Source organism: Rhinatrema bivittatum, chromosome 8 (genome assembly GCF_901001135.1).
Source record: "Rhinatrema bivittatum chromosome 8, aRhiBiv1.1, whole genome shotgun sequence".
In the NCBI taxonomy this organism is placed as follows: Eukaryota; Metazoa; Chordata; class Amphibia; order Gymnophiona; family Rhinatrematidae; genus Rhinatrema; species Rhinatrema bivittatum.
In genome coordinates this window covers 199,160,283-199,184,819 of record NC_042622.1, presented here as the reverse complement: position 1 = coordinate 199,184,819, position 24,537 = coordinate 199,160,283, and the positions used below count along the sequence as shown (strand labels likewise).

At 45.3% G+C, this 24,537-nt stretch overlaps 1 protein-coding gene and 1 long non-coding RNA gene across 2 annotated transcripts in view; one reads left to right on the top strand and one right to left on the bottom strand.

Moving 5' to 3' along the window:
• Nucleotides 1–11,411, bottom strand: part of LOC115097403 — a 53,537-nt gene extending 42,126 nt beyond the window's left edge. Inside the window, exons 1-2 of the long non-coding RNA XR_003858273.1 lie at nt 11,362–11,411; nt 10,447–10,755 (exon numbers count right to left, since the gene is read on the bottom strand). This is a non-coding gene — a long non-coding RNA (uncharacterized LOC115097403). The remainder of the gene's footprint in view (nt 1–10,446; nt 10,756–11,361) is intronic.
• Nucleotides 11,412–11,796: 385 nt separating this feature from the next.
• The window catches only part of RAP1GAP2 (RAP1 GTPase activating protein 2), a 293,482-nt gene continuing 280,741 nt past the window's right edge, over nt 11,797–24,537 (top strand). Inside the window, exon 1 of the mRNA XM_029613184.1 lies at nt 11,797–12,035. Within this exon, the coding sequence (XP_029469044.1) occupies nt 11,929–12,035 (107 nt within the window). The 5' untranslated portion in view covers nt 11,797–11,928. The remainder of the gene's footprint in view (nt 12,036–24,537) is intronic.

The following is a 24,537-nucleotide window of genomic DNA, read 5'->3' as shown; positions in this document are numbered from 1 at the left end:
CCAGACACAGCCATGCTAATAATAGTTAAAGCCTATTACCTACAACAGAGAGCCCGAGTGGGAGAACAGGAACCTTCGGTCATTCAAACACCAACTTTAGATATAACTAATTTACTGGAAATGACTATGGAGACAGAGATAGCTCAGAGAAAACCTTCACTGATTTAAGAACATAAGAACATGCCATACTGGGTCAGACCAAGGGTCCATCAAGCCAGCATCATTTCTTTTACGTTTCTCTCGGAGCGTAATAACATTATGAGACTTTTCTTCAGAAACAGGCAGGCAGTCTTCTATGGACAACATCCAATTTGGATTTATCCTGATGCTATTAAAGTGACTCAAACACGCCATAAAGAATTCCTGAGAATGCGAGTGGAGGGTCTCCAACTTGGAGCTAGTTTCATCTTAAAATATCCATGCAAGTGCTGTGTAAGAGAATTAAATGTTAACTCTGTATTTCAAGAGCCCGAACAAGCTTAGAGCCATTTTAGTGGCATGTACTCGACAGGCCTCTGTTTCAGGCCCGGCATAGATATATGTTTGGTTACAGCCCTACTCGACGTACATAATTTTCTTCTTAGTTATTATCATTAATTTTTGGCGCCTTTCTAAAATTCTTATAATTTAGATGTTAAAATATATATTGATATTGGATTATTGTTATACTCCATTAACTTTGTGTTTTTTCTTTGTGACACATCGAGTTTACTGTACAAGAGATGTATTCTTGGGAAAATTTTCAAAATTTGAAAACAAAGAATTAAAAAAAAAAAAAAAAAAAAAAAAGTGGACCGGGCTCAGAGGTGTTCTTTACTGGAGAGGAAAATTCCTCCCCTCTATATGGTTTTCTTCAAGCTTGCTCCAAAATAAACCACCATAGGAAGTGAATATAATACCAAAGGCTAAAAAAGAAATCACTTTGTAATCTACATAGAAACATCTGAAAATGGAAAAAAAAAGGATATAGTGCTTGGTGAAACTTTCATAAACAGCTCTCTTGATGTATTAAAACATCCAAATATGGCGCGTGCACTATAATCCACCATCCACCTTACAGTCTTAGCACAATTATTTTTGAAGGTATTTTATCCAATGCATACAAAAATGTATTTTGCTTTCTGATGCAAATTTAAGTCTTCCAAAAACTCCACTCGAAGCCCGTCCTTATTCGCAGCTCAATGGTACATGCAGCCTGACGTTGGCCACGTTTCAAATAGCAGTCTTCCTCAGGGAATGCTGCAGTGGTCAATCTGCCACACTGGTGGCCGATTCCATCTTGTGGCCAAACATCAGGGGCCAAACCCACAGAGTTTACGCTGATTTTCAAAGCAGGCGCTCTCTCTTTGAATATTGCCGTGGGAACAAAGCACCAGGAGGTCACGCGCACCTGCTCTCTGGCGCAGGTAGAATTCTGCCGTAAAAGTGCGTGCGTCGGTTTGAAAATGTAGTCTACGTGCTTATGTTTCCTCTGACGTAAACACGCTCCCAGGAACTCTGGGCAGTGTGCAAGCAGCTGATTAATGCAGGTAAAACACTTTTTTTTTGTTTGTTTTTTTTTTTAACCCATGGACATTGCTTTGAAAAATCGCCCTCGCACGCTTATGGGAAGAAGCAGTGCTATTTCCGCTGCTGGAATTGGGACCTGGATTCCTCCTGCTGTACTTGCATCAGGTTTGCACAGGGCGGCCCTGGGTTTCCTTACACTTAGCTCAGGCTCTTTCCTGATGGCTGCGTTCCCGACTGCACTTGGACACGCACTCGGGCTGCTGTTTAATATTTATGCTTCCATTTGTTTCCCAGCTAACTTCTTAATGCTGGGGCAATGTGCTACACAGACACTTCTTCATTTATCCACAGATGAGCCTTGGTACGGCTGGCGTCAGAGCCAGCCGTCCTGATGCTGCCCCGACCGATTTGCCTTCAGGCTGTCTTGTAAGGGGACCACGCTCGCTCGTGAAAAGGGGCAGCTTTTCTTTTTTTCTTCTCTGCCGGTTGAATCCTTGCCTCTGTGGCAAGATCGCCCATGGGGATTCCGATCCCGGTGACTGTCTTCTTGTACTGTGGCCACTTGTTTACTGGGAACGGACTTGAAACCAGCAACTTACCGCACCTGGGCTGCCATTCGATCGTCAGATGGTACCGACTTAAAGTCACTAATGGCCGGAGCCCTGTCTGAATTTAACTATCTGCAGCGGAACAGAGGTGTTCGGTATTGGGATGCGCTGATGTTTTTAAACTGCAGCAACGTGACCACGGCTTCTGCCGAATCGTTTGTGTCGTTTCTGCCCAAAATGACTTTTGTTTCGTTTTTGTCGTTTTAGCTCACACAAAATCATTTTAACGCATGCTAAAACGACAGAACTGAAAAACCCCAAAATAAAGAGAAAATGAAACAAACATTTTTTCCATGCATGCCCCAGTTCTGTATCCAGTGCACCAATTAGCTGAGCCAATCCTGGCCTCCTTTACGGTAGCACCATAGTGAATGTATTTCTTCCAGACACTATAAGTTGTACATCATGACGTAGATAACAAGAGATGGTGGCTGAGATTCACTCAGATCTCCTCCGTGGCACTGCTGCTGCCTCCTTACATTTAGGCTGATGCAATACTGAGCGCTCAGGCTAGTGCACAGGTTAACCTATGGTTGGGCGCGTGTTTGGGAGGTGGGTCCATAAACCCTTATGCAATAAAGAGATTAGCGTGTTCATAATGCACATCCAAACCAGTGCGTAGCTAATAGTGCTCATCACATGTAAATGCCATGTTGATGAGGCTATTAGCTATTCCCCCTTATGTAAAAAATAAATGTGTGCCCGACGCCAAATTTTTACTCTCAAAATTAACACCAGTCCCAGAGCTGGCGTTAAATCTTGAGGAGCCCCAAAAGTTAACAGAAATGCAGAAAATACTGCTTTTCTGAAGTTCCTCTGACTTAATATCATGGCGATATTAAATCGGAGGAACTGAAAAAAAAAAAGAAAGTAACATAACATTTTTTTTTTTAAAGTCTTGTTGGCTATGCAAAGGTTAGAAAAATAGACACTCGTAAAATTGAGCGTCCATTTTCTGAACCAGCGCACAGCCACTTCTCCTGGGCGCCTGATGCCGAGGAGGCTCTAGGGACGCACAATTTCCCCTAGCGCCTCCTTTTTAATGCAGCGGCTCATCTGCCTACTGCATCGCGTGCCCAGGAGAGGAGGATGGGCGTGCGATAGAAAAGCGGGCCCTCAATCACGAGCGCCTGTTTTTCGCGTGCCGATATTGCAACGGCCTGAGTGCTTGGCTAACTTCCACAGGGACGCTTCCGTTCTGTTTTTGACAAGTGGAGCTGAAATGGTTTATGAGGCACGATCCACTTGATAAGGTTTCAATTGCCTCCCCTCCTTCCCCGCTGTTTTAATTTCCACTTTCAAAAAAAATATCTTTCATTGCTGCTTTGAGAAAAATGCATGAAAGATTTATTTACCAAAATTAGCAGAAGAATCTGTTTAGATTTTCATGGAACCTCTCAGAAGCACGTGGGAGCATTTGCTTCCTCGGATGAACGGCAGCCAGAACCTTCTGAAGGAACACTGTGTCTGTGGGGCCGGATGCTTTCTAAACACTTCGGGATGGGGATTGCGAAGCCCAGTCATGGCAGATTTCTTTTCTAACCCTAACCTAGCGCATTCCTGTAGGACGGAAGCAGCAGGGGGTTAGCGTGAAGGGATGTGAATCGGGTGCCCGCTCGTTCCCCGCTTTCGGATTCGTCTGGCCGCAGGAAAATCTCGTTTTCCCGCGGATCGACGGCTTTTTTTTTCCCCATGAAAAATCGGTTTTCAGCTTAGTGCGCGCTAACGGGAGTTAACGCGCCCTAACAAAAAAATAGCAAAAGTAACAAAAAAAATAACAAAAATAAACGTTTTTTTTGTTAGAGCGCGCCAACATGAGTTAGCGCGCCCTAACCCGAAAAACGATTTTCACGAAAATTTGGTTTTTAACCAATATATAACGAATTAAGAAATATCGTACGATGTTTCAATTCGTTACAAAAACGATTCTCATCCCTATTAGCGTGCATCAGGTTAACAGTGTTCCGTAAGAGCAGCAGTATGGAGTCTGTTCCAAGAATAGCATTGGCGGAGGGAGGTGCAGGTTGGGAACTGGATGCATTTGTGGTGACCCAGTACCAGAGGAGCAGGTGTACTAGCAGTTGTATAGTGCTCTACCACTGGCCTAGCATCGGGGTATTGCTAGCTAGGATTGAGGTGTATTGGCAGAACTACATGTGGTCCAGTATATATCATAGCAGAGAATTTTATTGAGGACATGCTAAGGATCACACATTGGGGAGCACTCTGAATACCAGGGCCAGTTTATCCAGTTCTGCTGTTTTTGCTTTTTGTGCAAAGCCTCTTGTCTTACTCTTTCCTAAGTGTATGTCACCAGGGAGCAATTCCGAACACCTTCAGCATTTTCCCCGTTTTCTCTTATTTCTTTGTAATATATTTATATAGGCTACACAGAGAGAAGCAGAAGAATCTCCCTCATCCACGGCTTTTTTCCAGTATTGTTCTTTGATCCGTTAAGTGTCATGGGACATAGAGTATCTTCATGTGCGCTGATGCCCAGCCCCAGCTAAACATAAGAGCAGAAACAGAAGATGGTCGGTAGATATCTAGTAACTGATGACACAGAAGGTTTACCTTTATACTATTCACGTAGGCTCTTTTTTTTAAACTGCTGTCATCTGGAGCTTGCACTCTGGTAAGACTGTCAGGATTATGCTGGCCAAAATGCAGTAGGATGGAAAATGACAACTGGAATTGTCTATAAATGTATTTGTGCATGGTGTGAAGCACCATCCTGCCACTCTGCATGAGTCCCTTCTGTCTGTGTTTCTTATAAAAGCAAGGGTGAGCAAAGCAGAATTTTTACTACCTCTAGTGCTTCTAGGCGTAGGCAGTGTGGCACAGATAACTCACATAAGAGACTGTCCCTGCTACGTGTAATTTACAACCCAGCTGAGACTCATAGATGAGACAAATACATTTCTGGTAATCACTTACCTGGCAGTAAAATGTGTGTGACGTCACAGGGCTAAGATCAAGAGAAGTCAGGATTTTTGGATTTAAAAGCAATCTCAAAAAGGTGGGGTTTTAAACAGCTCTTGAATGTGGCCAGAAAGGGAGCATGATGCTCCAAATCAGGAAGGCTGTTGCAGGCACAAGACAGAAAGCACGGAGTCTGGAATTAGCAATGGAGAGGGAGGACACAGATAGGAGCAGCTTGCCTGACCAGCAGAGGTCACTAGGAGGGATGTTGGAGAGGAGAGGTAGTATAAAGCCGAATGCACTTCTAGATGAAAAATAGTAGTTTGAACTGAATGTAGAAGCAGATCGGGAGCCAACAAAGAGCTTGAGAAAACAAGTAACATGGTCATAATGAAAGTCGGTTGTGCAGCTGAATTTTGAATAGACTGTCTCCGAGAAAGACTGTTCAAGCAGGAGACCTGTGAGGAGGAAGCTGCAGTAGTCCACTGGGGATGAGCACTCATTTGAAACGAATGGGTAAAACAGGACAAATGAGCCTGTTCTTGGTTTGTTTCAAACGAATTGAATTTGAGCCAGGATAAACAAATTTTCTTTTAAATTTGTTTTCGGCTAAATAGTGCACACAATGCACCCTATTTGCCAAAAGTGAATACAAACAAAAACATTTTCAACCCTAAGAAAATGAGAAACAAAAAAAACCCAAACCCCCCCCCAAAAAAAAAACAAACTGAAAACAAATGTTTTCCTTCTGTGTGTCCCTTAGTGCAAGTGGAAGGTAATGGAACAGTAAATAAGGCTTTTGGTAGTGTGTTCAGACAAGAAAGGGTAGAATTTGATGATAATGCAGTGGAAGTAATGTTTTAACAATGTTTTGGATGTGCACGAAGAAGAGGGAGAGAGAGAGACCAAAGATGACCCGGAGGTTGGAGACCAAGAGAACAGAGAGGATGAGCGTGTTATCCACCCAGAGAAAAATGTGGAAAGGGGGCAGTGGGTTTGGGAGAAAAGATAAGAAGATCAGCCTTGAAAGAAAAGATAAGAAGTTCAGCCTTAACCATGTGTTTAAGGTGGTGGTGAGACATCTAGGTGGCTATGTCAGGCAAACAAGCAGGAATCTGGATTCTGGGGTAAAGCTCTGCTATAGAGAGATGGAGCTGGGGAATCACTGTCATAATGTTGTTATATTGCAAGCATGAGAGAGCACCAAGGGAATGAGTGTAAAAGAGAGAAGGGAGTCCCGAACCGAGCTTTGGAGCACATCGAGCAAGAACAGGATGGCAGTGGGGAAGGATCCACCAAAAGGTACCCCTACAGGAAGGCGAGATGGGGGGAGAGAGATAGAAAGGAAGCCTGTTATCCAAGCCCTCTCCTGCCTGGCCGAGAGAACACACGGACTTCCAAAGAGTGCAGACTTTTACCTGGGGTGGAAAAAAGAGACGTAGAAAACAACTCGTGTTCTAAGGATGTTCAAAATTACACCTATTTTCCCATCCCTCTACTACCTGCCCACATATCAGGGGCGAAGTACATGGGCATTTTTTTTTTAATGTATATACTTTACGCCAGCTAATTTAAAAGAAGAAACAAACAAAATAGTTTTCGTTGAGAATGAGTTGCAGGTCTGCGTGGTATGCATTGCAAGTCCACGTGCTGTTTAAAAATGGCACCCCCCCACCCCCCCAAGAGGTGTACAAAATCAAGAAATACGATGATAATGTGCAAGATTTCCTTCTGTCAGTGTCCCCAACCTCGTTGCATGTCAGCACGCGATTCTTGTCCAGTCCTAGCTTTTTTTTTTTTTTAACCACATTTCTAAACTTTAAAAAGCGCTATTAATTTTGATATAGCCATCTGTCTGTCTTTCCCCAAACGGAAGAAGATTAGCAATTGCAAATGTCATGATTGACCTTTCACTGCTCAAGAAATGCATTTTGGTAAACCCTTAGATTTATTGATTTCATTTGTTTTGAAATCTCATTAAAATGAAGTCTGGTGCCTTTTTTTTTTTTTTTTTTTTTAATGTTTGACCAGCCTGTGTATAGTGGCAGCAGGGTTAGAAAAGCAGGGCTGGATACCCACCTCATAATAACCCGGAGTTATGGTGGCAACCACTTCAAAGTGAGTCTGTCATCCAGAATGTCTTTTGGGGGTGGGGAATGATCTCTGCTCCATAGGAAGCTAAGTATGAGTTTGGGGAAGGCTCAAAATACATCAGTAGGGAGCAACCAACTGGGTTAATCCTGGCAACCTCTTCTCCCCCCCCCCCTCCCCGCAAAATCGTTTTGTTTGAGATGTTCTGCAAGATATATTAAACGTCAGTGGGACATGCCCTTACTTACCTCTGCAGATTTTGTTTTTTTTGGGGGGGGGGGGGGTGGTTTGCAAATACAAGATTTTGGGGAAAAAAAACCCCCAACAAACTTTGCTCCCCTCTCTTTTTCTGTTTCTGCCTAATTGCTTATGACTTGGATGCCACTTTGACCTGTAGATTGGCCCAGATTGAGCCCCTCTCTCTTTATTTTGCTAGGGTATTCCTATTGGTTCCCCGCCCTGTGATTAATGCATTTGGCGTGCGTTTGCTTTAGTTGGTGTTTAACTGTATTTGAACCCTGATAAATGTAACCGGCACGCAATGGAGAGGGGGAAGCGATATGGAACGGATGGAGGGGAGGGGGGGGGGGGGGAGAAGGTCTGTCTGGAGTAGTTGTTTTATCTCCATGGTAACAGATACTTGCAAAAGAAAGGCGTTGTTGCTGTGAAGTAGATTATTTACTGTCTGCTTTGCATTTGCTAATATATTGGGAGGTGGGGAAGCAGGAGGGCACCAGGAAACTTGGCACCACTATTTTGTGCTAGAGCAAGACGTGCCTGGCCCAGCTCCACCAAAAGCCAGCAATGCTTATTTGGCATTTTCTTCTGTGTAGCGTGCCATGGAGTGCATGCAGCACTGTACAAGGTAATTCTCCTGCCTACGACGTCTTTTCCCTATAGAGGCTTACTTTAAGTTTGAGCTCAGGGAGGTTAAGTGAAAGAATGTGAAACACTGGGGACACAGTACTGACTCCCACATTGGGTTCATAAGCCACAAAGCTGTACTCAAATTTGCCCCTGGATAATGCAAGGCAGTGCCAGGGGTAAAAAAAAAAAAAGTGTGTTTCCTGTTTTTGAACCAGGGGTTGGTTCAGTTCAGGGATGGTATTTTATGCACAGAGCCACAAAATGGCTTAGAGAAAGCTGGCTCCAATCTAAAGAGAGCCTGCCATATGGCCCCGCCCCCGAGGATCCAGATTGGTCCTCAAGTGACTCAAAAGGAGCGCCGGGGCACCTCCCAGGCATTGCCAGCATTTAGAAGGTGTGCAATTCCAGAGGAGACCCCCTCCAAGTGCTTGCCTTGATGTGCTGTGTTACTGCGTTTTAAAAGTCTCGTGCCTTGTCTGTAACCAGAAGGCTTGCCCTAAATTATGCTGTGTAATACTACAAGAGGATTTATTGTGTAAAGACCTGGACTATAACCCTGGCCTTGCCCATCTGGGAGTGATTGTTAAGTGCCGCTGCAGTACACAAGTCAGAAAATGTTACGTTGTTTCTAAATAAAACCAGCGTTTGAGAAATAATTCCTGGTTAGAGTGCTGCAGAGGTCTTCAGCCTGACAAGCAGGTGTGAATTGCTGTGACAGAGGCAGCAGCACCTGCCCTTGGTATACAGGTGGATATCATATCATCGCTCTCACAGAATTAGGTGCATTCTTTACCTCCGTCAGGGCCCGCGCTCGCATTTTTGCTGCCCTGTGTGAACAATTACTGTGCTGCCCCTCCCTCTGTTCTGTTGTTTTGTTTTTTCTAAATCCAGAATTTTTGTTTTCCTAATAATGAACACACAATAGAAACTGTCAGTCTTCACTCTGCCCCAGGCTCCTTTTCCCCACCAAAAAAAAAAAAAGGCCCTGTTCCCTCAGGCCACTCAAACTTTCAAAACTGACACACTCCATGAACCTATCTTACTCCATATCCAGGGGTCCAAAACTCCTAAATTGTGCAGAAGTGATCCCCAGGTGCTCCTGCCCCATCTACCTGTGCCTAAAAATGGCGCCGGCTGGGCCCTGTAGCTGGCACCATTTTGTTGTACAGAAATACATGCACTGCAGTGATACCGGCCAGAAAACCCTGCAAAAAAAAAAAAAAAAAATCCCCAACACTTGGAACCCATATAGCAATAGGTTTATTGAAACGCCTGTTAGGTGTGGGTTTGGCCCTCGGATAGTCTTGAGTAAACTAAATGACAATAATGATGCAGTAAACTTCCTATACCAAAACAGTACTTACTGCCAGTACTCAAACAGGAATAACTATCTATGAAAAGGCAACACTGCAAATATTACTCAGGCCCGAATCACCTCCTATTAGGAAAGCAGAAAAACACCAGGCTGCTATAAATCCCTGCATCGAAACTACCTGCTAGCAGAATAAGCTACCTCAGGCGCCAATGCAGAACACAGACAGACCCCCACTTTTCAGTTATCTGTCTAAATGGCTTTTGAATATCGACTTCACCATTTTCGGTCATCCTGAGCTTGTGGATTAGTGGAAGTAGCACATACTCTCCACACATGCACACACTCTGCTGCTGCTACCCCATGCCTTCAGGCCGATACAGTACAGTGCGCTCCGGCGGAGCGCATTGTTAACCCGCGGTTGGACACGCGTTTTCGATGCGCTAGCTTTATCTCTTATTCAGTAAGGGGTAATAACGTGTCAAACGCGCGTCCAACCCCCCCGAAACTAATAGCGCCTGCAACATGCAAATGCATGTTGATGGCCCTATTAGTTATTCCCGCGTGATTCAGAAAGTAAAATGTGCAGCGAAGCCGCACATTTTACTTTCAGAAATTAACGCATACCCAAAGGCAGGCGTTAATTTCTCTCGGCACAGGGAAAGTGTACAGAAAAGCAGTAAAAACTGTTTTTCTGTACACCTGCCAACTTAATATCATGGCGATATTAAGTCGGAGGTCCCAAAAGTAAAAAATAATTAAAAATTTAAAAATTTAAAACCAGCTCGCGGCTTGAAAACCAGACGGGTCCGAGAACCGACGCCGGCAAAATTGAGCGTCGGCTGTCAAACCTGCTGACAGCCACAGCTCCTGTCAAAAAGGAGGCGCTAGGGACTCGCCTTTTACCACCGGCCCTAATTAGCATAATTTTATTTACTGTATCATGTGCACAAGACACTGGCCTGTGTGTACGCCTGGAGAGCGGGCGCTCGCCCACTCTCCCGTGTTTCTTTCTGTATCGGCCTGCTTGTTAGGTGGGGAAGGAGGGCAGGAGCCATTCCACAGCCGTAGGAGTCCGTTCTGCAGCTCCCCCCTTGTGTGCCGGCCCTGTGGTATTCAAAACCCTGCTGTGCTCACCTTGTGCATTATGAAAGAAGCATAAAGGAAGTGCTAGCCCCTGCAGGGAGAAGGAGCCCAATGTGTCCATCTTCTTTTGCACCTGGGTAGGGTCATGCTGTGCATGGGCAGAGGTGTTCCACCTCTGCTGGTGGGATGGGGATCCGCTGATGGTCGAATCAGCCTCTCTCTCTGCTTCCTTTGGTGGGCCCTTTCCTCACTTCTACCACCAGTGTGCCACCCTGTGCAACTCCACGGTTAGCATACCTGGTAGTGCGGCCTGACCTCTGTAATAAGGACTGGAAATATTGGAGTGTACAGTCCACAGAACTAAAAAAAAAACCAAAACATTTTTTTAAATAATAGATCTATACACTATAGACCACCTTGCCTTTAGCATTGTCACCTTACTCCTTCTGGTACTTTGTACACAGCAAGGAATCCAGCACCTGGCCCCACCTCTGTTCATGGAGTACATCTATATGTAACACAGCAGCAGTAGAGAAAGCACCTACAGAGCAGTTTCACACTTGTGGCTACGGCCCATTATCATCTAAATTGCTTTTCGGTATTTTAAAGGCTGCCCTGCTCCTTGGCTGAAAAAGCCCGAAGCGCCGTTTGTACCATTTGCCGGGATAAGCGCTATTGAAACGGCAACCGTCAGGCGAGGACTGTGAAAGTGCGATTTTTTTATTTTTTTTATTTTTTTGTGCATCTTGCAATGTTCTCCTTACAGCCGAGGATCTTTTAAGGTGCGCGCCTGAAGGGAAGGCGGCAGCAGCATGCGGGTCTCCCCCTCCCCCCTTAGCCCGTACCGTAACCGAGACGAAACGAGAGCGGGGGTCACCTCTGATCCGCCCCGCAGCCCTGGGGGGAACCCCAGCCTCGGAAAAGCGCTGCTCCCGCTCCCTGCAGAGCGGCGCCGATCTCGCCTACCTGGAGTTTCCTCGGCATCTCGGGGCTGATGTGGGAATAAATTGGCAGAGCGCACCCCCTCCTCCTCCCCTCCTCCCTCTCAGGAAAAGTTAATATTTTAACCAGCAGGAGCAGTGCATATGTGTGTGATTGTTTGGGGTTTTTTTTTTTCCCTTCCTCATTTTCTTCTCCCGGCTCAGCCTCTCTGGGTCCCCCGGATCCGCGAGTCGCCTCCTCCCCTCACCCCCCAGCGGGCCGGGAGAGGGCTCGCCGCCCGCCTACAGCTTGGCACGGGGGCGGAACGCCAGGCTCGGGAAGCCGGAACGCTGCCCCCTCTTTCCCCAGCGCGCGACTCCGGCTCCTGCCACGCTCAGCCCCTTGCAGCGGCAGCCGGATCGGAGGCAGCAGAGGTGCCCGGGCCGGGGGGGTGGAGGGGGGGGGGGGCGGCGGCGGGTGCAGGTGACTTGAAGGTCGCTGGAGTGGAAGAAGTCACCTGATCCCTGCGAGCAGCCTTTTGCCGAGCGGGTTGGGTTGCCAGGGGGTTTAAGGAATATTGGCAGCGGCGCCTCTGGAACTGTTACCTTAACTATGTCCCAGCCGGCTGGCAGGATGCAGTCAAAAAAGGCGGGGATCCGTGCTGCCGTGATACTGATAGGGCTATTGCACAAATCGCGGAAACAAAACAGAGAAAAAAGGTAAACACCACTTTATTTACAGTAGTATATATATATATATTTTTTTTCTTGGTTTATTTTTTTCCCCAGCTCATTTCCACTTCAGCACTTTGTTTTACTTGTATTGCAATCGGAGAAATTGTGATTATAGTTATTAGCTGGCAGTGTATACTCCAGGTGTGACTCATTTTTACAAATCTACCTCAATTGTACATTTAGAATGGTTCCGGATGCCCGTAATGAGCTGCAAGAAATTGGAAAAAGCATGGTCGGACCCACGATGCCGTCTTAATTTGCAGGAATTCATGTTATGAATTAGATGCTTCATGCCTCTCTCTCCCTCTCTTTTTTTCTTTCGTAACTAAGTTTGAAGGTTTTGTTTACTCTGCTGACCCCCAAGGATCGCTGCTTTGTTTCGTGCTGCGCGTTGCATAAATCGGTAGCCTCTGTTTTCGGCGCTGGGTTTTTCATTGTGACACATCTGGCTTGGTTTTGTGGTACACACCGTGGGGCTTTATTTTTATTATTTTGTAATTGTCTTGCATTTTTTCAGGAGAAATGAGATGCAAGCGTCGTGTTCGCCCTCACCCCACTGACCCTGTATAGTTGTCCCTTGCTGTTTCGGAGGGAACTGGCTTCTTTTGAATTTTGTTAGCTTACAGCAGAGCCCCAAGCTAAAGAAGATCTTTTGATGGATGCTTTCCGTCTTCTCCTCTCGGCACACCCGTGATACTTTCGGATGCCTCCAGATCCCCGGGGAATGTGTCATTTCGTTTTGGACGGATGCGGAGGGCTGAGTATGCTGGCAAGTCGAACTTTTCTTTTCCCTCAGCCCAGATGTGCGAGGCTCGCAGCGCTGCCCGGGAGGGAGAGGCCAGGCAGTAAATCCGCTGGCGAACACTTAACTGGCACGGAGGGGGGTGACGGCTGGATTAGTCACATAGGATGTGCCTCGGCTGCGTGTGAAAGGAGGGAGCACGGGGAGGGGGCACCCAACGTGCCCCGATCGTTTCGTGCGTGGCTGGGAGGTGTGCAGACAGCTTACAGAGCTGCCAGGGAAGCAGGCAGCTTCTTATGATTCAGTGAGCCCCTGCCTGACCTCGGAGCGCTTTCCACTCTGAGCAACCGAAACCCTGTTATCGGCTAATTAGAGTCTGATAAACCGAGGCAGGGGAGGAAAGCAAATTATCCTAAACAAGAAGCGGTAAAGTATCAAGTATCACAGGTCTCAGGCCAGATCAGAGTTCAATAAGCACAAGAGGGTTGTTTTTGGGGGTTTTTTTTTACGTTTGGCTGTATAGAAATAGGGGTCAGTAAAGAAGTTGCAGGTGAGACCTTTTTATGGGACTAACTCAGTTCATTTGTAACCAGCCGTCCAGGGCCTGCCTCTTGGGTTCAGACCCTCATATTTTTTTTGGGGGGGGGGGCACAGATGGGTAAAAGTGTCCCCGGCTCATTTGTGGGGGAGAAATGAGAGGGGGCGGCTGCGGCTCGGCCCCCTGCCCTCGCGCTGAACCCTGGCTGCGCGCACGTTCTGATCAGAGCGCAGCGCCTCCTGCATGGGGCGAGCTTGGAATCGCGGAGACTTTCAGCCCCGCAAAGGAAACGTCGGCTCTGCCGAAGTGAGTAGGGCCAGTCACAGAAGTGCGGCGATGGTTTCTCCTCCCCGTACAGCCTCTTAACCTCTGGGAGCCATAGGCAGGCAGGCAGGCAGAAGGGTAGCAGCTGCCAGCTCCCCGGGGGCCATTACCTCTTTGTTGTTAGCAACAAGTGAAAATGTAATGCATTGATTATACCGGGCTGTTTCCACCCTCCCCCCACTCTCCTTTTCCCTGTCCCTGGATGATACTTTACTTTTAGCCTCATTGCCTTGGTACTTCCAGCAATCAATGCACCGGTGCTGATGCTATCGTTAAGATAACTGTTCCACCTCGCACCCCCCCCCCCTTAAAACAAAACCTAGCAGGCTGTGTTTATCTGAACTGCTCTGTGTGCACGATCAATAATTGTGCACATTGTCTGAAACCCACCACAAAGATAAGAATTGGGAATTCAGATAACTTGAGCCATTTTGCAAGTGCAGCAGTGCATTGACCAAAATAGTTGCCTTATATTTGATGAGCCCAGTTTACAGAGCATTCGAGCCTGCTAACTAAAGCTATGCATGGCTCCCCTCCCCCCATGCATGGCATTTGAGTAATTGAAAATGTGTATTTTGTGTTCTTAGACTGTCATGTTTTTCCTGTACTCTTCCTACCCATCTCAGGGTCTGGAGGGTTACATGATGATCACTACCCCATCACAGTGCCAGAATATCGCAGAGATTTGTTATTGCTTGCTTGTTTTGGGCTCAGACCATGCACACTGGCATTCTTCCCAGGAGCGCTAACCTGGGGGCTAATTTCACTAGTGTGTACACTGGGAGTTACCTGAGGGGCTTGTCACCTGCATGCACACAGGACTGCCTCGGGGTTTACCCAATGTAAACACAGATAAGTGTAGACTCCCGTGAGCTTAGCCCCCTGGGTTAGAGCCCCCGGGCAGAATGCCAGTGTGCAAGGTCCGAGCCCAGACCATTTCTGCAGGCAGGAGCACCCAGTCTTCCCTGGTCATCCCTTATCTAGGTACTAGCCAGAACTGATCCTGCAAGACCTGCATAGCTTTCAGAACCTAACAACTTGGGTTCTCCCAAGTGTCGCTTGTGGTTAGACTATATTTAGCATGGCACAAGTGGTTCAGTAGTACACCGATAGGATATCAGCAGAAAGTACTACCAGCAGTGCATAGTTCTGATGTTTGTTTGTTTATATTCTGCTTTTTGGTACTTCAAAGCAGATACTGTAAAATTTTGTTATCAAAATGGGGATATATGTAGATATGCCAATAAAACATGGAAAACCATGCAACTGTGATGCCACCTGCTTCTAATAATCCACTGTTGTGTGAGGTCATAAACGCTACAGAACCTTATCAGTTTAGTTATAATTTTATCCTATAATCATCCCAAACCAGCCCCTCTTTCCCCTCCCTTCCAAAAACCCTTCTTCTCTACCCTCCAAACCCTTGTTTGGGAGTAGATCGATCTTTCCCCCTTAATGTTTAATGAAGATTTAAAGGGTAATTATGTAAATGCAGGAGAGCAGGGTTTAAGGTGAATGGTAGTGGCAGTAGGATTTGGGAAGGAGTAAACGAAAGCTCAAAAACTATACTGAGTGAGAGTTCTTGCCCACTTCCACCCTGTGCAGATAACGTTTTATCAGAGTAAAGTTCACTTAAACTCCACCTTGCTTTCTGATGAATTCTGTATTTGCTCTGGTGAATAATGCTTCATGGGAAGGCAGACCTTTTTCACTCAACACACAATTAAACTCTGGAATTTGTTGCCAGAGGATGTGGTTGGTGCAGTTAGTGTAGCTGTGTTTAAAAAAGGATTGGATACATTCTTGGAGGAGAAGTCCATTACCTGCTATTAATTAAGTTGACTTAGAAAATAGCCACTGCTATTACTGGCATCAGTAGCATGGGATAGACTTAGTTTTTGGGTACTTGCCAGGTTCTTATGGCCTGGATTGGCCACTGTTGGAAACAGGATGCTGGGCTTGATGGACCCTTGGTCTGACCCAGCATGGCATGTTCTTATGTTCTTATGACCTGGCATCATGGAGGGACAGTGACCTCCAGTTTTAACCTTGTATTCCCTCCCCCCTCTCCCTCTTGCTGTCCAGTTTCACTCTGCTGATCTGAATGTGCGGGGCCCCATAGTCTCACACAAGCTGTGGAGAAGAAGTATCGCGAAGTGGTGGTTGACAGAGCTAGAGCCCATGGAGGATAGGGGTTAAAGGGATGGGGAGATGCTAGTGCTTGAGAGAGAGATAATTATGTAGCGATGTGTGAGAGAGGATCACATCGAGGAGCAAATAGTGGGAGAGATATTGGGGAAGGACTGCAGGTGAGAGTGTGTTGGGGGGGGGGGGGGGAGAGAGGATCATGAGGGTGCAGGAGGGCAGGGAGAGGATCATGCAGAGTGGGGGGAGAACACCTCCAAATAATTGGGTGCACTCCCCCCCCCCAAACAAAAGCCTTCGTCCTGCAGCTGGTATTGTGGGAGACAAATCTACAAATACATAATTTAGTATAAGCAAATCAAGAACTAAAAGGTGCTTTGCTATTGAGGCTACAGACAGCATTGTGCTGAGTGCAGCTGCTGAGATGCTACAAATCAGAATGGTGGAGTTAGAAAATGCAGGATGACCTCCACTTAGTGCAGCCCGATGGCACAGCAAGCACTACGGTGCGCACTCCTGCAGCAGGCCTGGGGTTGAATCTCTGGCCAGGCTTCTGCCTTCTCAGGATGGCTGGGGCTGCAGAGACCCTGGTTATTTTAATGGCTCTATTGGATCTTTTTTTTGGGGGGGGGGGGGGGGGGGGGGGGGGGGGGTGGGGGTTAATTGGATGTTTGACAGTTATAACCTGCCATGGGTACTATTGGTAGAAATGCGGGCAGTGCACTTTGAAAGCAGATTGCATGAATAAATTGGGGGAGGTAGAGGGGAGAGAGAAGCAGCCAGTCTCAGGAAGAGCATAGGCCGGGCTCCAGAGTTAAGCTTGGTCTGTGGCCTTCGGCAAAGGACTGATGTTGCAATGGGAGGGCAGGGATGGAGAAAGAGGTTTTATAAGTGCCCTCACCCTCCTGGGTAGCTGCAAACGAAGGCACAGGGCTGCTGTGGTCTAGAAGAGACTGCTTCCAAAGGAGCAAGAGGAGACCGCTTGGCTGAAAAAATAAAACACAAAATAGCAAAAAAAAAAAAAAGTATTCAGTAAAACATTGTGTCGCCCGCAATGATTTCTGTCGAGTCCTGTTCTTTAATTTTTAACTTCTGTCTCTATGCTTCTCTGGTGGTTGCAACCTGCATTTCTTAAGGGAGCTACAAGACAAACCGCAGAATACAAGTGGCTGGATATTTGAGTGCTTGACATTCAGTCTCCAAAAGAAAACCGTCCTAAAATAACCTGCTACTCCCCCACCCCACCCCCTCATCCTATGTCCTCTAAATATCTTTCTCGCTAATGTGAGCTACCCCAGTTGCATTTCTGGTTTACACACGCCTTGCCTTTTTAGTATTAATGAATGCTGGGCCATAGTCCAGAGTCTGAGTTTTACCCTTTCTCTGAGTTTTTCTTTAAAAACAGGTTAAAGTTAAGGTGGTATTTCAGTCCAGACAGTGTACCGTGGAGGGGGCGGGGCTACTCGTATGAATGAATAGCTGATTTGCCTATGATGGAAAAGAAAAAAAACCTGTAAAACATTCTGCAGGTTCATTCTTTAAAGTCAGAAGCGCTCTGGTTTAGTAAAAGGGTCGGTTGAGTAGCTTCCCTACCATTGCTGGAGTTAGAATTGGTAAAAGACCAGATTAAAATGCTTGGATTGGAATTTGATTACGCTAGAACCAAATTTTCTGCTACTGTGCAAGCTTCATTTTTTTTTTTTTTTGTTTACTCACTTTGCATCACTTACTTGCCAGGTACTTGTTGCTTGGATTGGCCACTGTTGGAAACGGGATGCTGGGCTTGATGGACCCTCGGTCTGACCCAATTTCTTATGTTCTTATAGATTGGGAAGGAAAAATATGGAAGGGGGTCATCCGTGCATTGATTTTATCACGTGTAGATTACTGCAACTCACTATGGGCCTTTTGTGCTAGGCATTTTTCCCATCAAGACAACATAGAGAGAATTTTTAGTAAATAAGCCCTTATATCAAGGACATACAGTGTCGCTGCTCCAGCAGTTACAATTACTCCAAAATACCACTATTGTGTTCCTGTTTGGAGCAAAGCGATATGATCTTGGGACATCGCTTTTCACGGAGCTTCATTGTTTGCCAGCAATCTGTCGGGTTAAGTTCAGGGAACCGACCACCATATCTGGAGAGTGTGCTGGTGCCATAGGAGCCGGCCTGCACCTTACACTCCTTGAAGATGGACCTGTTGGTTGCGCCTCCTCCTTTCATCTTGATCAGACTGGAGGGTACACGCCGCCTGGCGTTTTGTTTATATGGCTCTGGTTTTCTGGAATTCATTCCCAGTTGATTCAAGGAAGGAAGATGTGTGCGCTAATTTTAGAAAGCAAGTTATGATCTGGTAATTTGTTCAGGCATTTGACTGTTAATTTTAATAATAGTTTGATTCTCTGATTCTTGTCGGAGGAGGTTTTAATGTGGATTATATTGGACTGTTTTATGTATTTATATTTAAAATTTTGTGGGGGTTTTGTTTTTTTTTTGTAAGCCGCATTGATCTATTATTTTGGATTTGCAGGTGATCAAGAATAAATAAACTAAATTTAAACTTTTATGTGATAGGATCCACTTGGCGAGAATTTATCAAAGTTTCCTCTGACCTTCCTCACATCTTGCCTAGAGGCTCACCTCTTTGAGATTGCTTTTAAATCCAACAACCCTGAGTTTCTGATCTTGACACCCTCAGTTTAAATGTTTTGCTATAATATTTAAATGATTGCTAGAAATTATTTGTCTTCTCTGTGTCTGTCCATTAGATTGCATGCATATGTGTACGCGTACCACTGCCTATATCTAGAAATGTTAAGAACTGGAAGTAGGTTGTAGGACCCAGGGGTTACAGAGCTACCATAAGCGGGTGAGAGTGAGATAATTTTTCTCATGGTGTAAGCCAGGATATCTATTAAAAATAAAACATGTATTGCACTTGGGCAGTTGTACCATTCCACACGCCTTCCCACTGAAGTGCTCAAGAAATGATATAAACACACAACAAATAAAATCAATGTAAAAAATTTAAAAAAACCCCCCCATAGGCTGTGCAATCTCCTAAAATAAAATTACACTAAGGCTTTCCGCTCGTCTCCCTGTTTGATGAGGGCCTGGCTTGATATTTGTGCAGGGAGGAGACAGACGCATTCTCCTCCTCTTTCAAGATTTTTGTTTTTTAAATATTTCTCTCGAAACGATGCCAAACTCCTTGAGAGGTGCTGGAATTGAGAGTTAAGCCAAAGTTTTGTGGAGTGCTAGTTTGTTAGCTATCAGAATACACGTTTAATCCTTTGACTTTTCCCTTCATTTTTCATTTATTTATACGGGGCCGAATAGACTCAAAATGAGTGACCTCCTTATTCATGTGGTGGTTTTTTTTTTTTTTTTCTTTTTTAATCCCAAAATAATCACGAAGGAAGCAGTCCAGAGCCCCGAGAATGTTTTATTGGCAGCAAGAAAACAAACAAACAAAAAAAAAAGACAAAGTAAGGGAACGTTTTTTTAAGTCATCGGTTTGGCCTCTGCGAGTTTGCTCAGCTGAACCCATAATGCTTTGCAGCGCTATCTTGCTTTTAAAGTTGCTTCCTTATGAAGCTGATTAAACTGAAGTCAATATTTTTTTGGGCCATTCTATTAACTTTATGTGCTGTATTCTAAGATTTTTCTTTCACTTTAACAAATTAAACGAGGTTTGTTTTATAGTTCCTCAAACTCTCTTTAGTGGTTTCAAGCCGTAAATTTCTGCAATCTCTCAGGAGATGTGCAAATTGAATTTGGTAAAAGGATGGGGAGAAGAGTCTGGAAGTTTCCTTTTTGTTATCTGCTGGGTAAGTGGTGCTTTATCTTGTGATAGACTCTTAGTGCCCAGCTGTGTTATAATGAGCCATTTCCCCTAATGTAACGCCACAGCATATGGCCTGGTTCGTCCAGGTCTTTTCCCCTAGACACAGAAAGGGTGACAAGCCTTAGTGAACCGGACCCATAGCATGGCACGTTTATTTTGAAAGCGATTAGAAAATGGTGACTTTTCATAAAATCCCACAGTGCTTTTGGACCCATTTTTGCTTGTGTAATTTATCCCTGCATTGTTTTAAACTCTTCTTGAAGTGGGTGGGATGTCCATGCAATCCCGTCACTGCATTGGCTCCCAGCCCCCATCTACCTCTGCAGAGCGTTCAGCCTTCTTGTGTTCCCTTAGGTGCATTCACGCTGCAGCTCATTACTCCTATCTTCCCTTGCATTCCTCCTCCCACATTTTGTTCATCGGGCAAGCTGCTCTCATCTGCACATTTTCTCTTCCACCACCAAATCTGGATGGCATGCTTTTTACCTCACTGCTCCTTAAGCCAGGAGTGGCTTCCTCGCACTCCCTCTTACCATATTCAGATGCCTCCTGAAAACTCACCTTTTTCAGGATGCTTTTAAACTTCAGTCCTGGTTCTACCTGATCGAGGCCTTCCTGATTTAACCATTTCTATTTTAAACAAAGATTCTCTTCCATGTCTTGTGTGTCTTGGCTACATAGTTCCTGCTCCATGGAGCTTACAGACTCATACATGCTTGTCCATCGCTGTGTACATCCTGTAACACTAAAACTGCATTACTGGTAATGCAAGGGTTAATGTGCCCTGAATGCCTGGGTTATCTAATGCAAGGGGTGTGAAATCTGTGCTATATAGGTATTGAGATGCAAGTACTACCGTATGCTAAATAGCTCATTACCTATCAGTTCAGAGTGAATTAAAATGCAGAAAATGTACAGATGTATTAATGCAAAAATCAGGGAGGTGTAGCTATATTTTTGTGCTACTCTTCAGTTAATGTGCGTATGTTTACAGGAGCACTTTACCATCTGCATTAACACGTGCCTCATCTGCTTTTCATTAATGCTGGCCTGGCATTAATGTGTGTGTTAAACACTGCAGTATAGTACATCAGCCCCTGAGTGATTAGTGAAAAAGAGATGAAAACAGAGCCCCTGGGTTCATATGCCTGTGCTCTAACCCCTAAGCCACACTGCCTCCTGTGTACGCTCTTCAAAAGGCCTTGACTGTCACTAAACCTCTTTAGATTGCTGGTCAGAGCAGGGATGCTTACATGTGAGTGTGGGCACACCAGCAGCTCTTTGCACACTCATGGCAGTATGAGAAACAATTAAACATAGTTTCGGCACGGAAGTGAGCAAACAGGCCAAGTTACACGAAGTAATCGTCCATGCATGACTTCTGCGCATAGATCCAGGGCCTGAACGAATTACTGCTGCTAAAATAAAACCAGCGAAACCAGTTTTGTGAAATCTGAACTGTCAGATCTCCAGTGCCAAAACAGGTCATTAACTGAATCTTCTTCAGGTTCGCTGGATTAAATATTTTAAAACCTGAAAGGCAGGAGAAATTAGGAAGCCTGCATTCGCCTTTCGATAATGGTGAGCATGTGCCTGGCAAAGGAGGTAGAGAAGAAGGGCATATAGTACAATCAAAGAATTCTAAATGCAGGGAGGATAACTTTAACACACTTGTGCGCACACCTATATATGCGCGATAACGAGCGCATGGAAATCTGCTCCTGTATTTTATAGCCTGTGTGTATATGATATGTTCAGGTGATAAAATATGTGCAAATGCACCCTGCAACTTGTGTGCATATGTGTAAAAAAAAACAAAACAAAAAACCCACACAAATACATTTTTGCACTTATCCAGGTAAGTAACGGCAAAGTCACTACTTATCTGAAAGTCTGAAAAGTGCTACTTATGCAGATAAGTAAGATAGTTGGATACAAGTTAAATAATGCTGTTTATCTGGATAAGTAGTGGTAAAGTCGCTACTTATGTGGATAAGACTGAAAAGTGCTCCTTATGCAGATAAGTACGATAGCCGGATAAGTGTTACTATTTATGCAGATAAATAATTCTATTTGAGACTTATCTGGATAATACCTGTGTATTTCTACTTCTAACTTTAAAAATATATGCATGGGCATTTTACCTGCGTTATTTACACACACATTTACCTGCTGTAAGTTGGGGTTTATGCATGTGAGTGGAGAGATTTTTGTAACATGCACGCAGCAATAATAAAACTACCAAGGTTAGTCTATCATTTTGCCCAGTCCATCTGTAGGTCATCGAGGACCCTTCTGGCGCTTTAGCCCCAATTCCTCCCATGTCACTCAGACCACTCCAACAAATCAGTATTTCACTTTTAAGATGTTTACGTTCACTTACTCGAGATATAGAGCAGGTGTAAATATATGCAAGTAAGCTGTCAAATCTACACGCGTAAATCTCTTATAAAATAGCAATTTAACCAAGTAATATTGGCCCTTATGTGTGTATGTTGTAGGTTTCTAAACTTTATGTGCGAGGATATGGCTTTTTACACATTTATGTGCTGATTTTTATACACACAAGTTTTGGAAATTCAGCTAATAATGTTTGGGGAGGGGGAACTGATAGATAGATGGAGATGGCTGATATAAGCAACCAAGGAAGAAATAGGGAAACAATCTCTAGAGATGCATGTACTAGCAAAGAAATTGAAAAGATCCAGAATAGAGAAATGGGTCAATATGGAATCCGTGATCCAACAGCTAGGGGTTGTGACCTCAAAGCTTTGTGATTGGGAATTCATTTTCAGTTTTTTTCAAGCAAGCCTGAGAGTTGTAGATCATAGTTCACAGTGGGAAATTGACTCAGGAAAAGACAACTCAATTAAAGCTGCTTGTCTTACAAGATTAGGTATGTGTGAAGAGCTTAATTTAAAAAAAAAAATGGAAAATGCATCCACCCTTTGAATGAAGCAGACAAAATCGACCGACGTAGGGACTTTCCAGGTTGGGCTTTAGAGCCTCTCGTTTTTTTAAATTCAGATTCCAGGTCTTCCAAATAGTTCTTAGGTTCTTTGGGAGTGAGGTGAGGAGAAGGGGGTAAGGTAATCGGGCGCCAAAACAATTTTCAGAGAATAGAAGTGGGGTGGGTAAGGAGGACTGCAGGAGGAAAAAAAGGGGGGGGGGGGGCAATCAAAATGAGCCCCAAGGGCCAGGGAAATGATCTCGGAGTCACGAAGACCGCCATCGCCTCACCAGGACCTGTACTATGACCATAAGGAATAGCAGCTGACTCCCCATTCGTATCAACTTCATCACCAGGACGTGTACTGACTCTCCATTCGTCTCAACTTCATCACAAGGGCAATAGTATGTGTGTGAAGGACTCTGGCGTTTCTTGTATGTATTAAGAGTGCTGCCGGTGGTGGTGCAACTGCCTTTCTCGCTCAGAGACTTTAGTTATTTTGTCTTGGCAGGAGGGACAGGTTTGCAGGCTTTGCCAGATGGAGCCTCTCTTTTCTGCTTATCTCTCTAGTTCTTTCTGTCCTGGTTTCTTCCCAGCAGTACACAAATCAGACTGCCAACTGGCTCCATTTCGTTTTCTGAGGACAGGCCCATCCAGTCCTGATTTTATCTTATCTCATACATTTGCTTTATTTATTATTTTTTTTTTTGGGGGGGTAATTGGACTTTTCTTAGGGAAATCAGAACTAAATGGGGTAAACTCCCCCCCCCCCCCCCCCCATAATTGGCTCAGCCTGTCTTGAAAAAATGGAGCCAGTTGTCAGCCTTGCACACAGAATGCCGCTCAGCCTGACTTCCTCTGTTGAAAGCTGCTCTGGCTTGGAGATGGAAGGTGGGCTGGACACGCTCGCAACCACCAGAGCGTCAAAAAAATACCATGAGAATACCCAGAAATCCTTCCACTTGGAAGGAAACCATCTGATTCGCCCTTGTCACTCAGGCTGATCTGATTTTTGGATTGCAAACTCCCAGAACCTCCAGATTCAAGAAAGCTTTTAAATGGATAGAAGCGGACCCTCCCCCACCCCCACATACTACTACTACTACTACTACTACTAGTTAAAATGTTTTTAAAGCACTGCTGGAAATGGGCCGCCTGTATAGATGCAGTCCCCGCTCTAGGGAGCATTTATTTATTTATTTACTTACTTACTTACTTACTGTCTGCTTTAAAGTGCCTGGAAAAAAAAAAGGCAGATTCCTGGAGGTATTTCTCTGTCCGCAGAGGGCTCTCACCATCTAAACCTTGTACCTGAGGTGACCGGAGAGTAAAGTGAATTGCTGCCCAAGGTCACGTGGAACAGCTGCACCTCCACTCTGCTGTCCAGTCCAGACAAACGTGGGTGAGAGTCTGTGAGCAGTGTATTTCTCGAGCACTTAATATCCAGCTCTGCAGCGACGCCGCGTGCCCAGCCAGGGCTGACCTTTCCATCTTTCACTGGTGGGGTGGGAGTGTAAGGGAAGGTGCTTCCCCGGAGGGTGGAGGGGCTGAGAAATGTTAACAGCTTCCCCCCCCCACCCCTTGTAAAACCAAAACAAACCCAACCAAAATTACCTGTAAAACTAGCGAGGTTTCAAGCGAGGGGGCCCTTTGTATTTTCCTGTAGCTGAATGACCGGGGCAGTTCAGTAAATAACCCATTGCCATGCTCTTATCAGTCGGTATCGCGTGCTCGGACTTCAGAGCTGCGGATCTTGGCCGACGCTGTCCCCCCCAGGCGGCTCTGTTGTGCAGAGCAGATGAAAAATATAATAAACCATCATTCGGGTCGTGTCACCTTTGCAACCAACTTGTTTCCAATCAAAACGCTGGAGGACTCGGGCATCTGCAGGACAAAGGGCCTGGCTCAGGTGGTTTTATGGCTCCGGAGCCCAAGCATG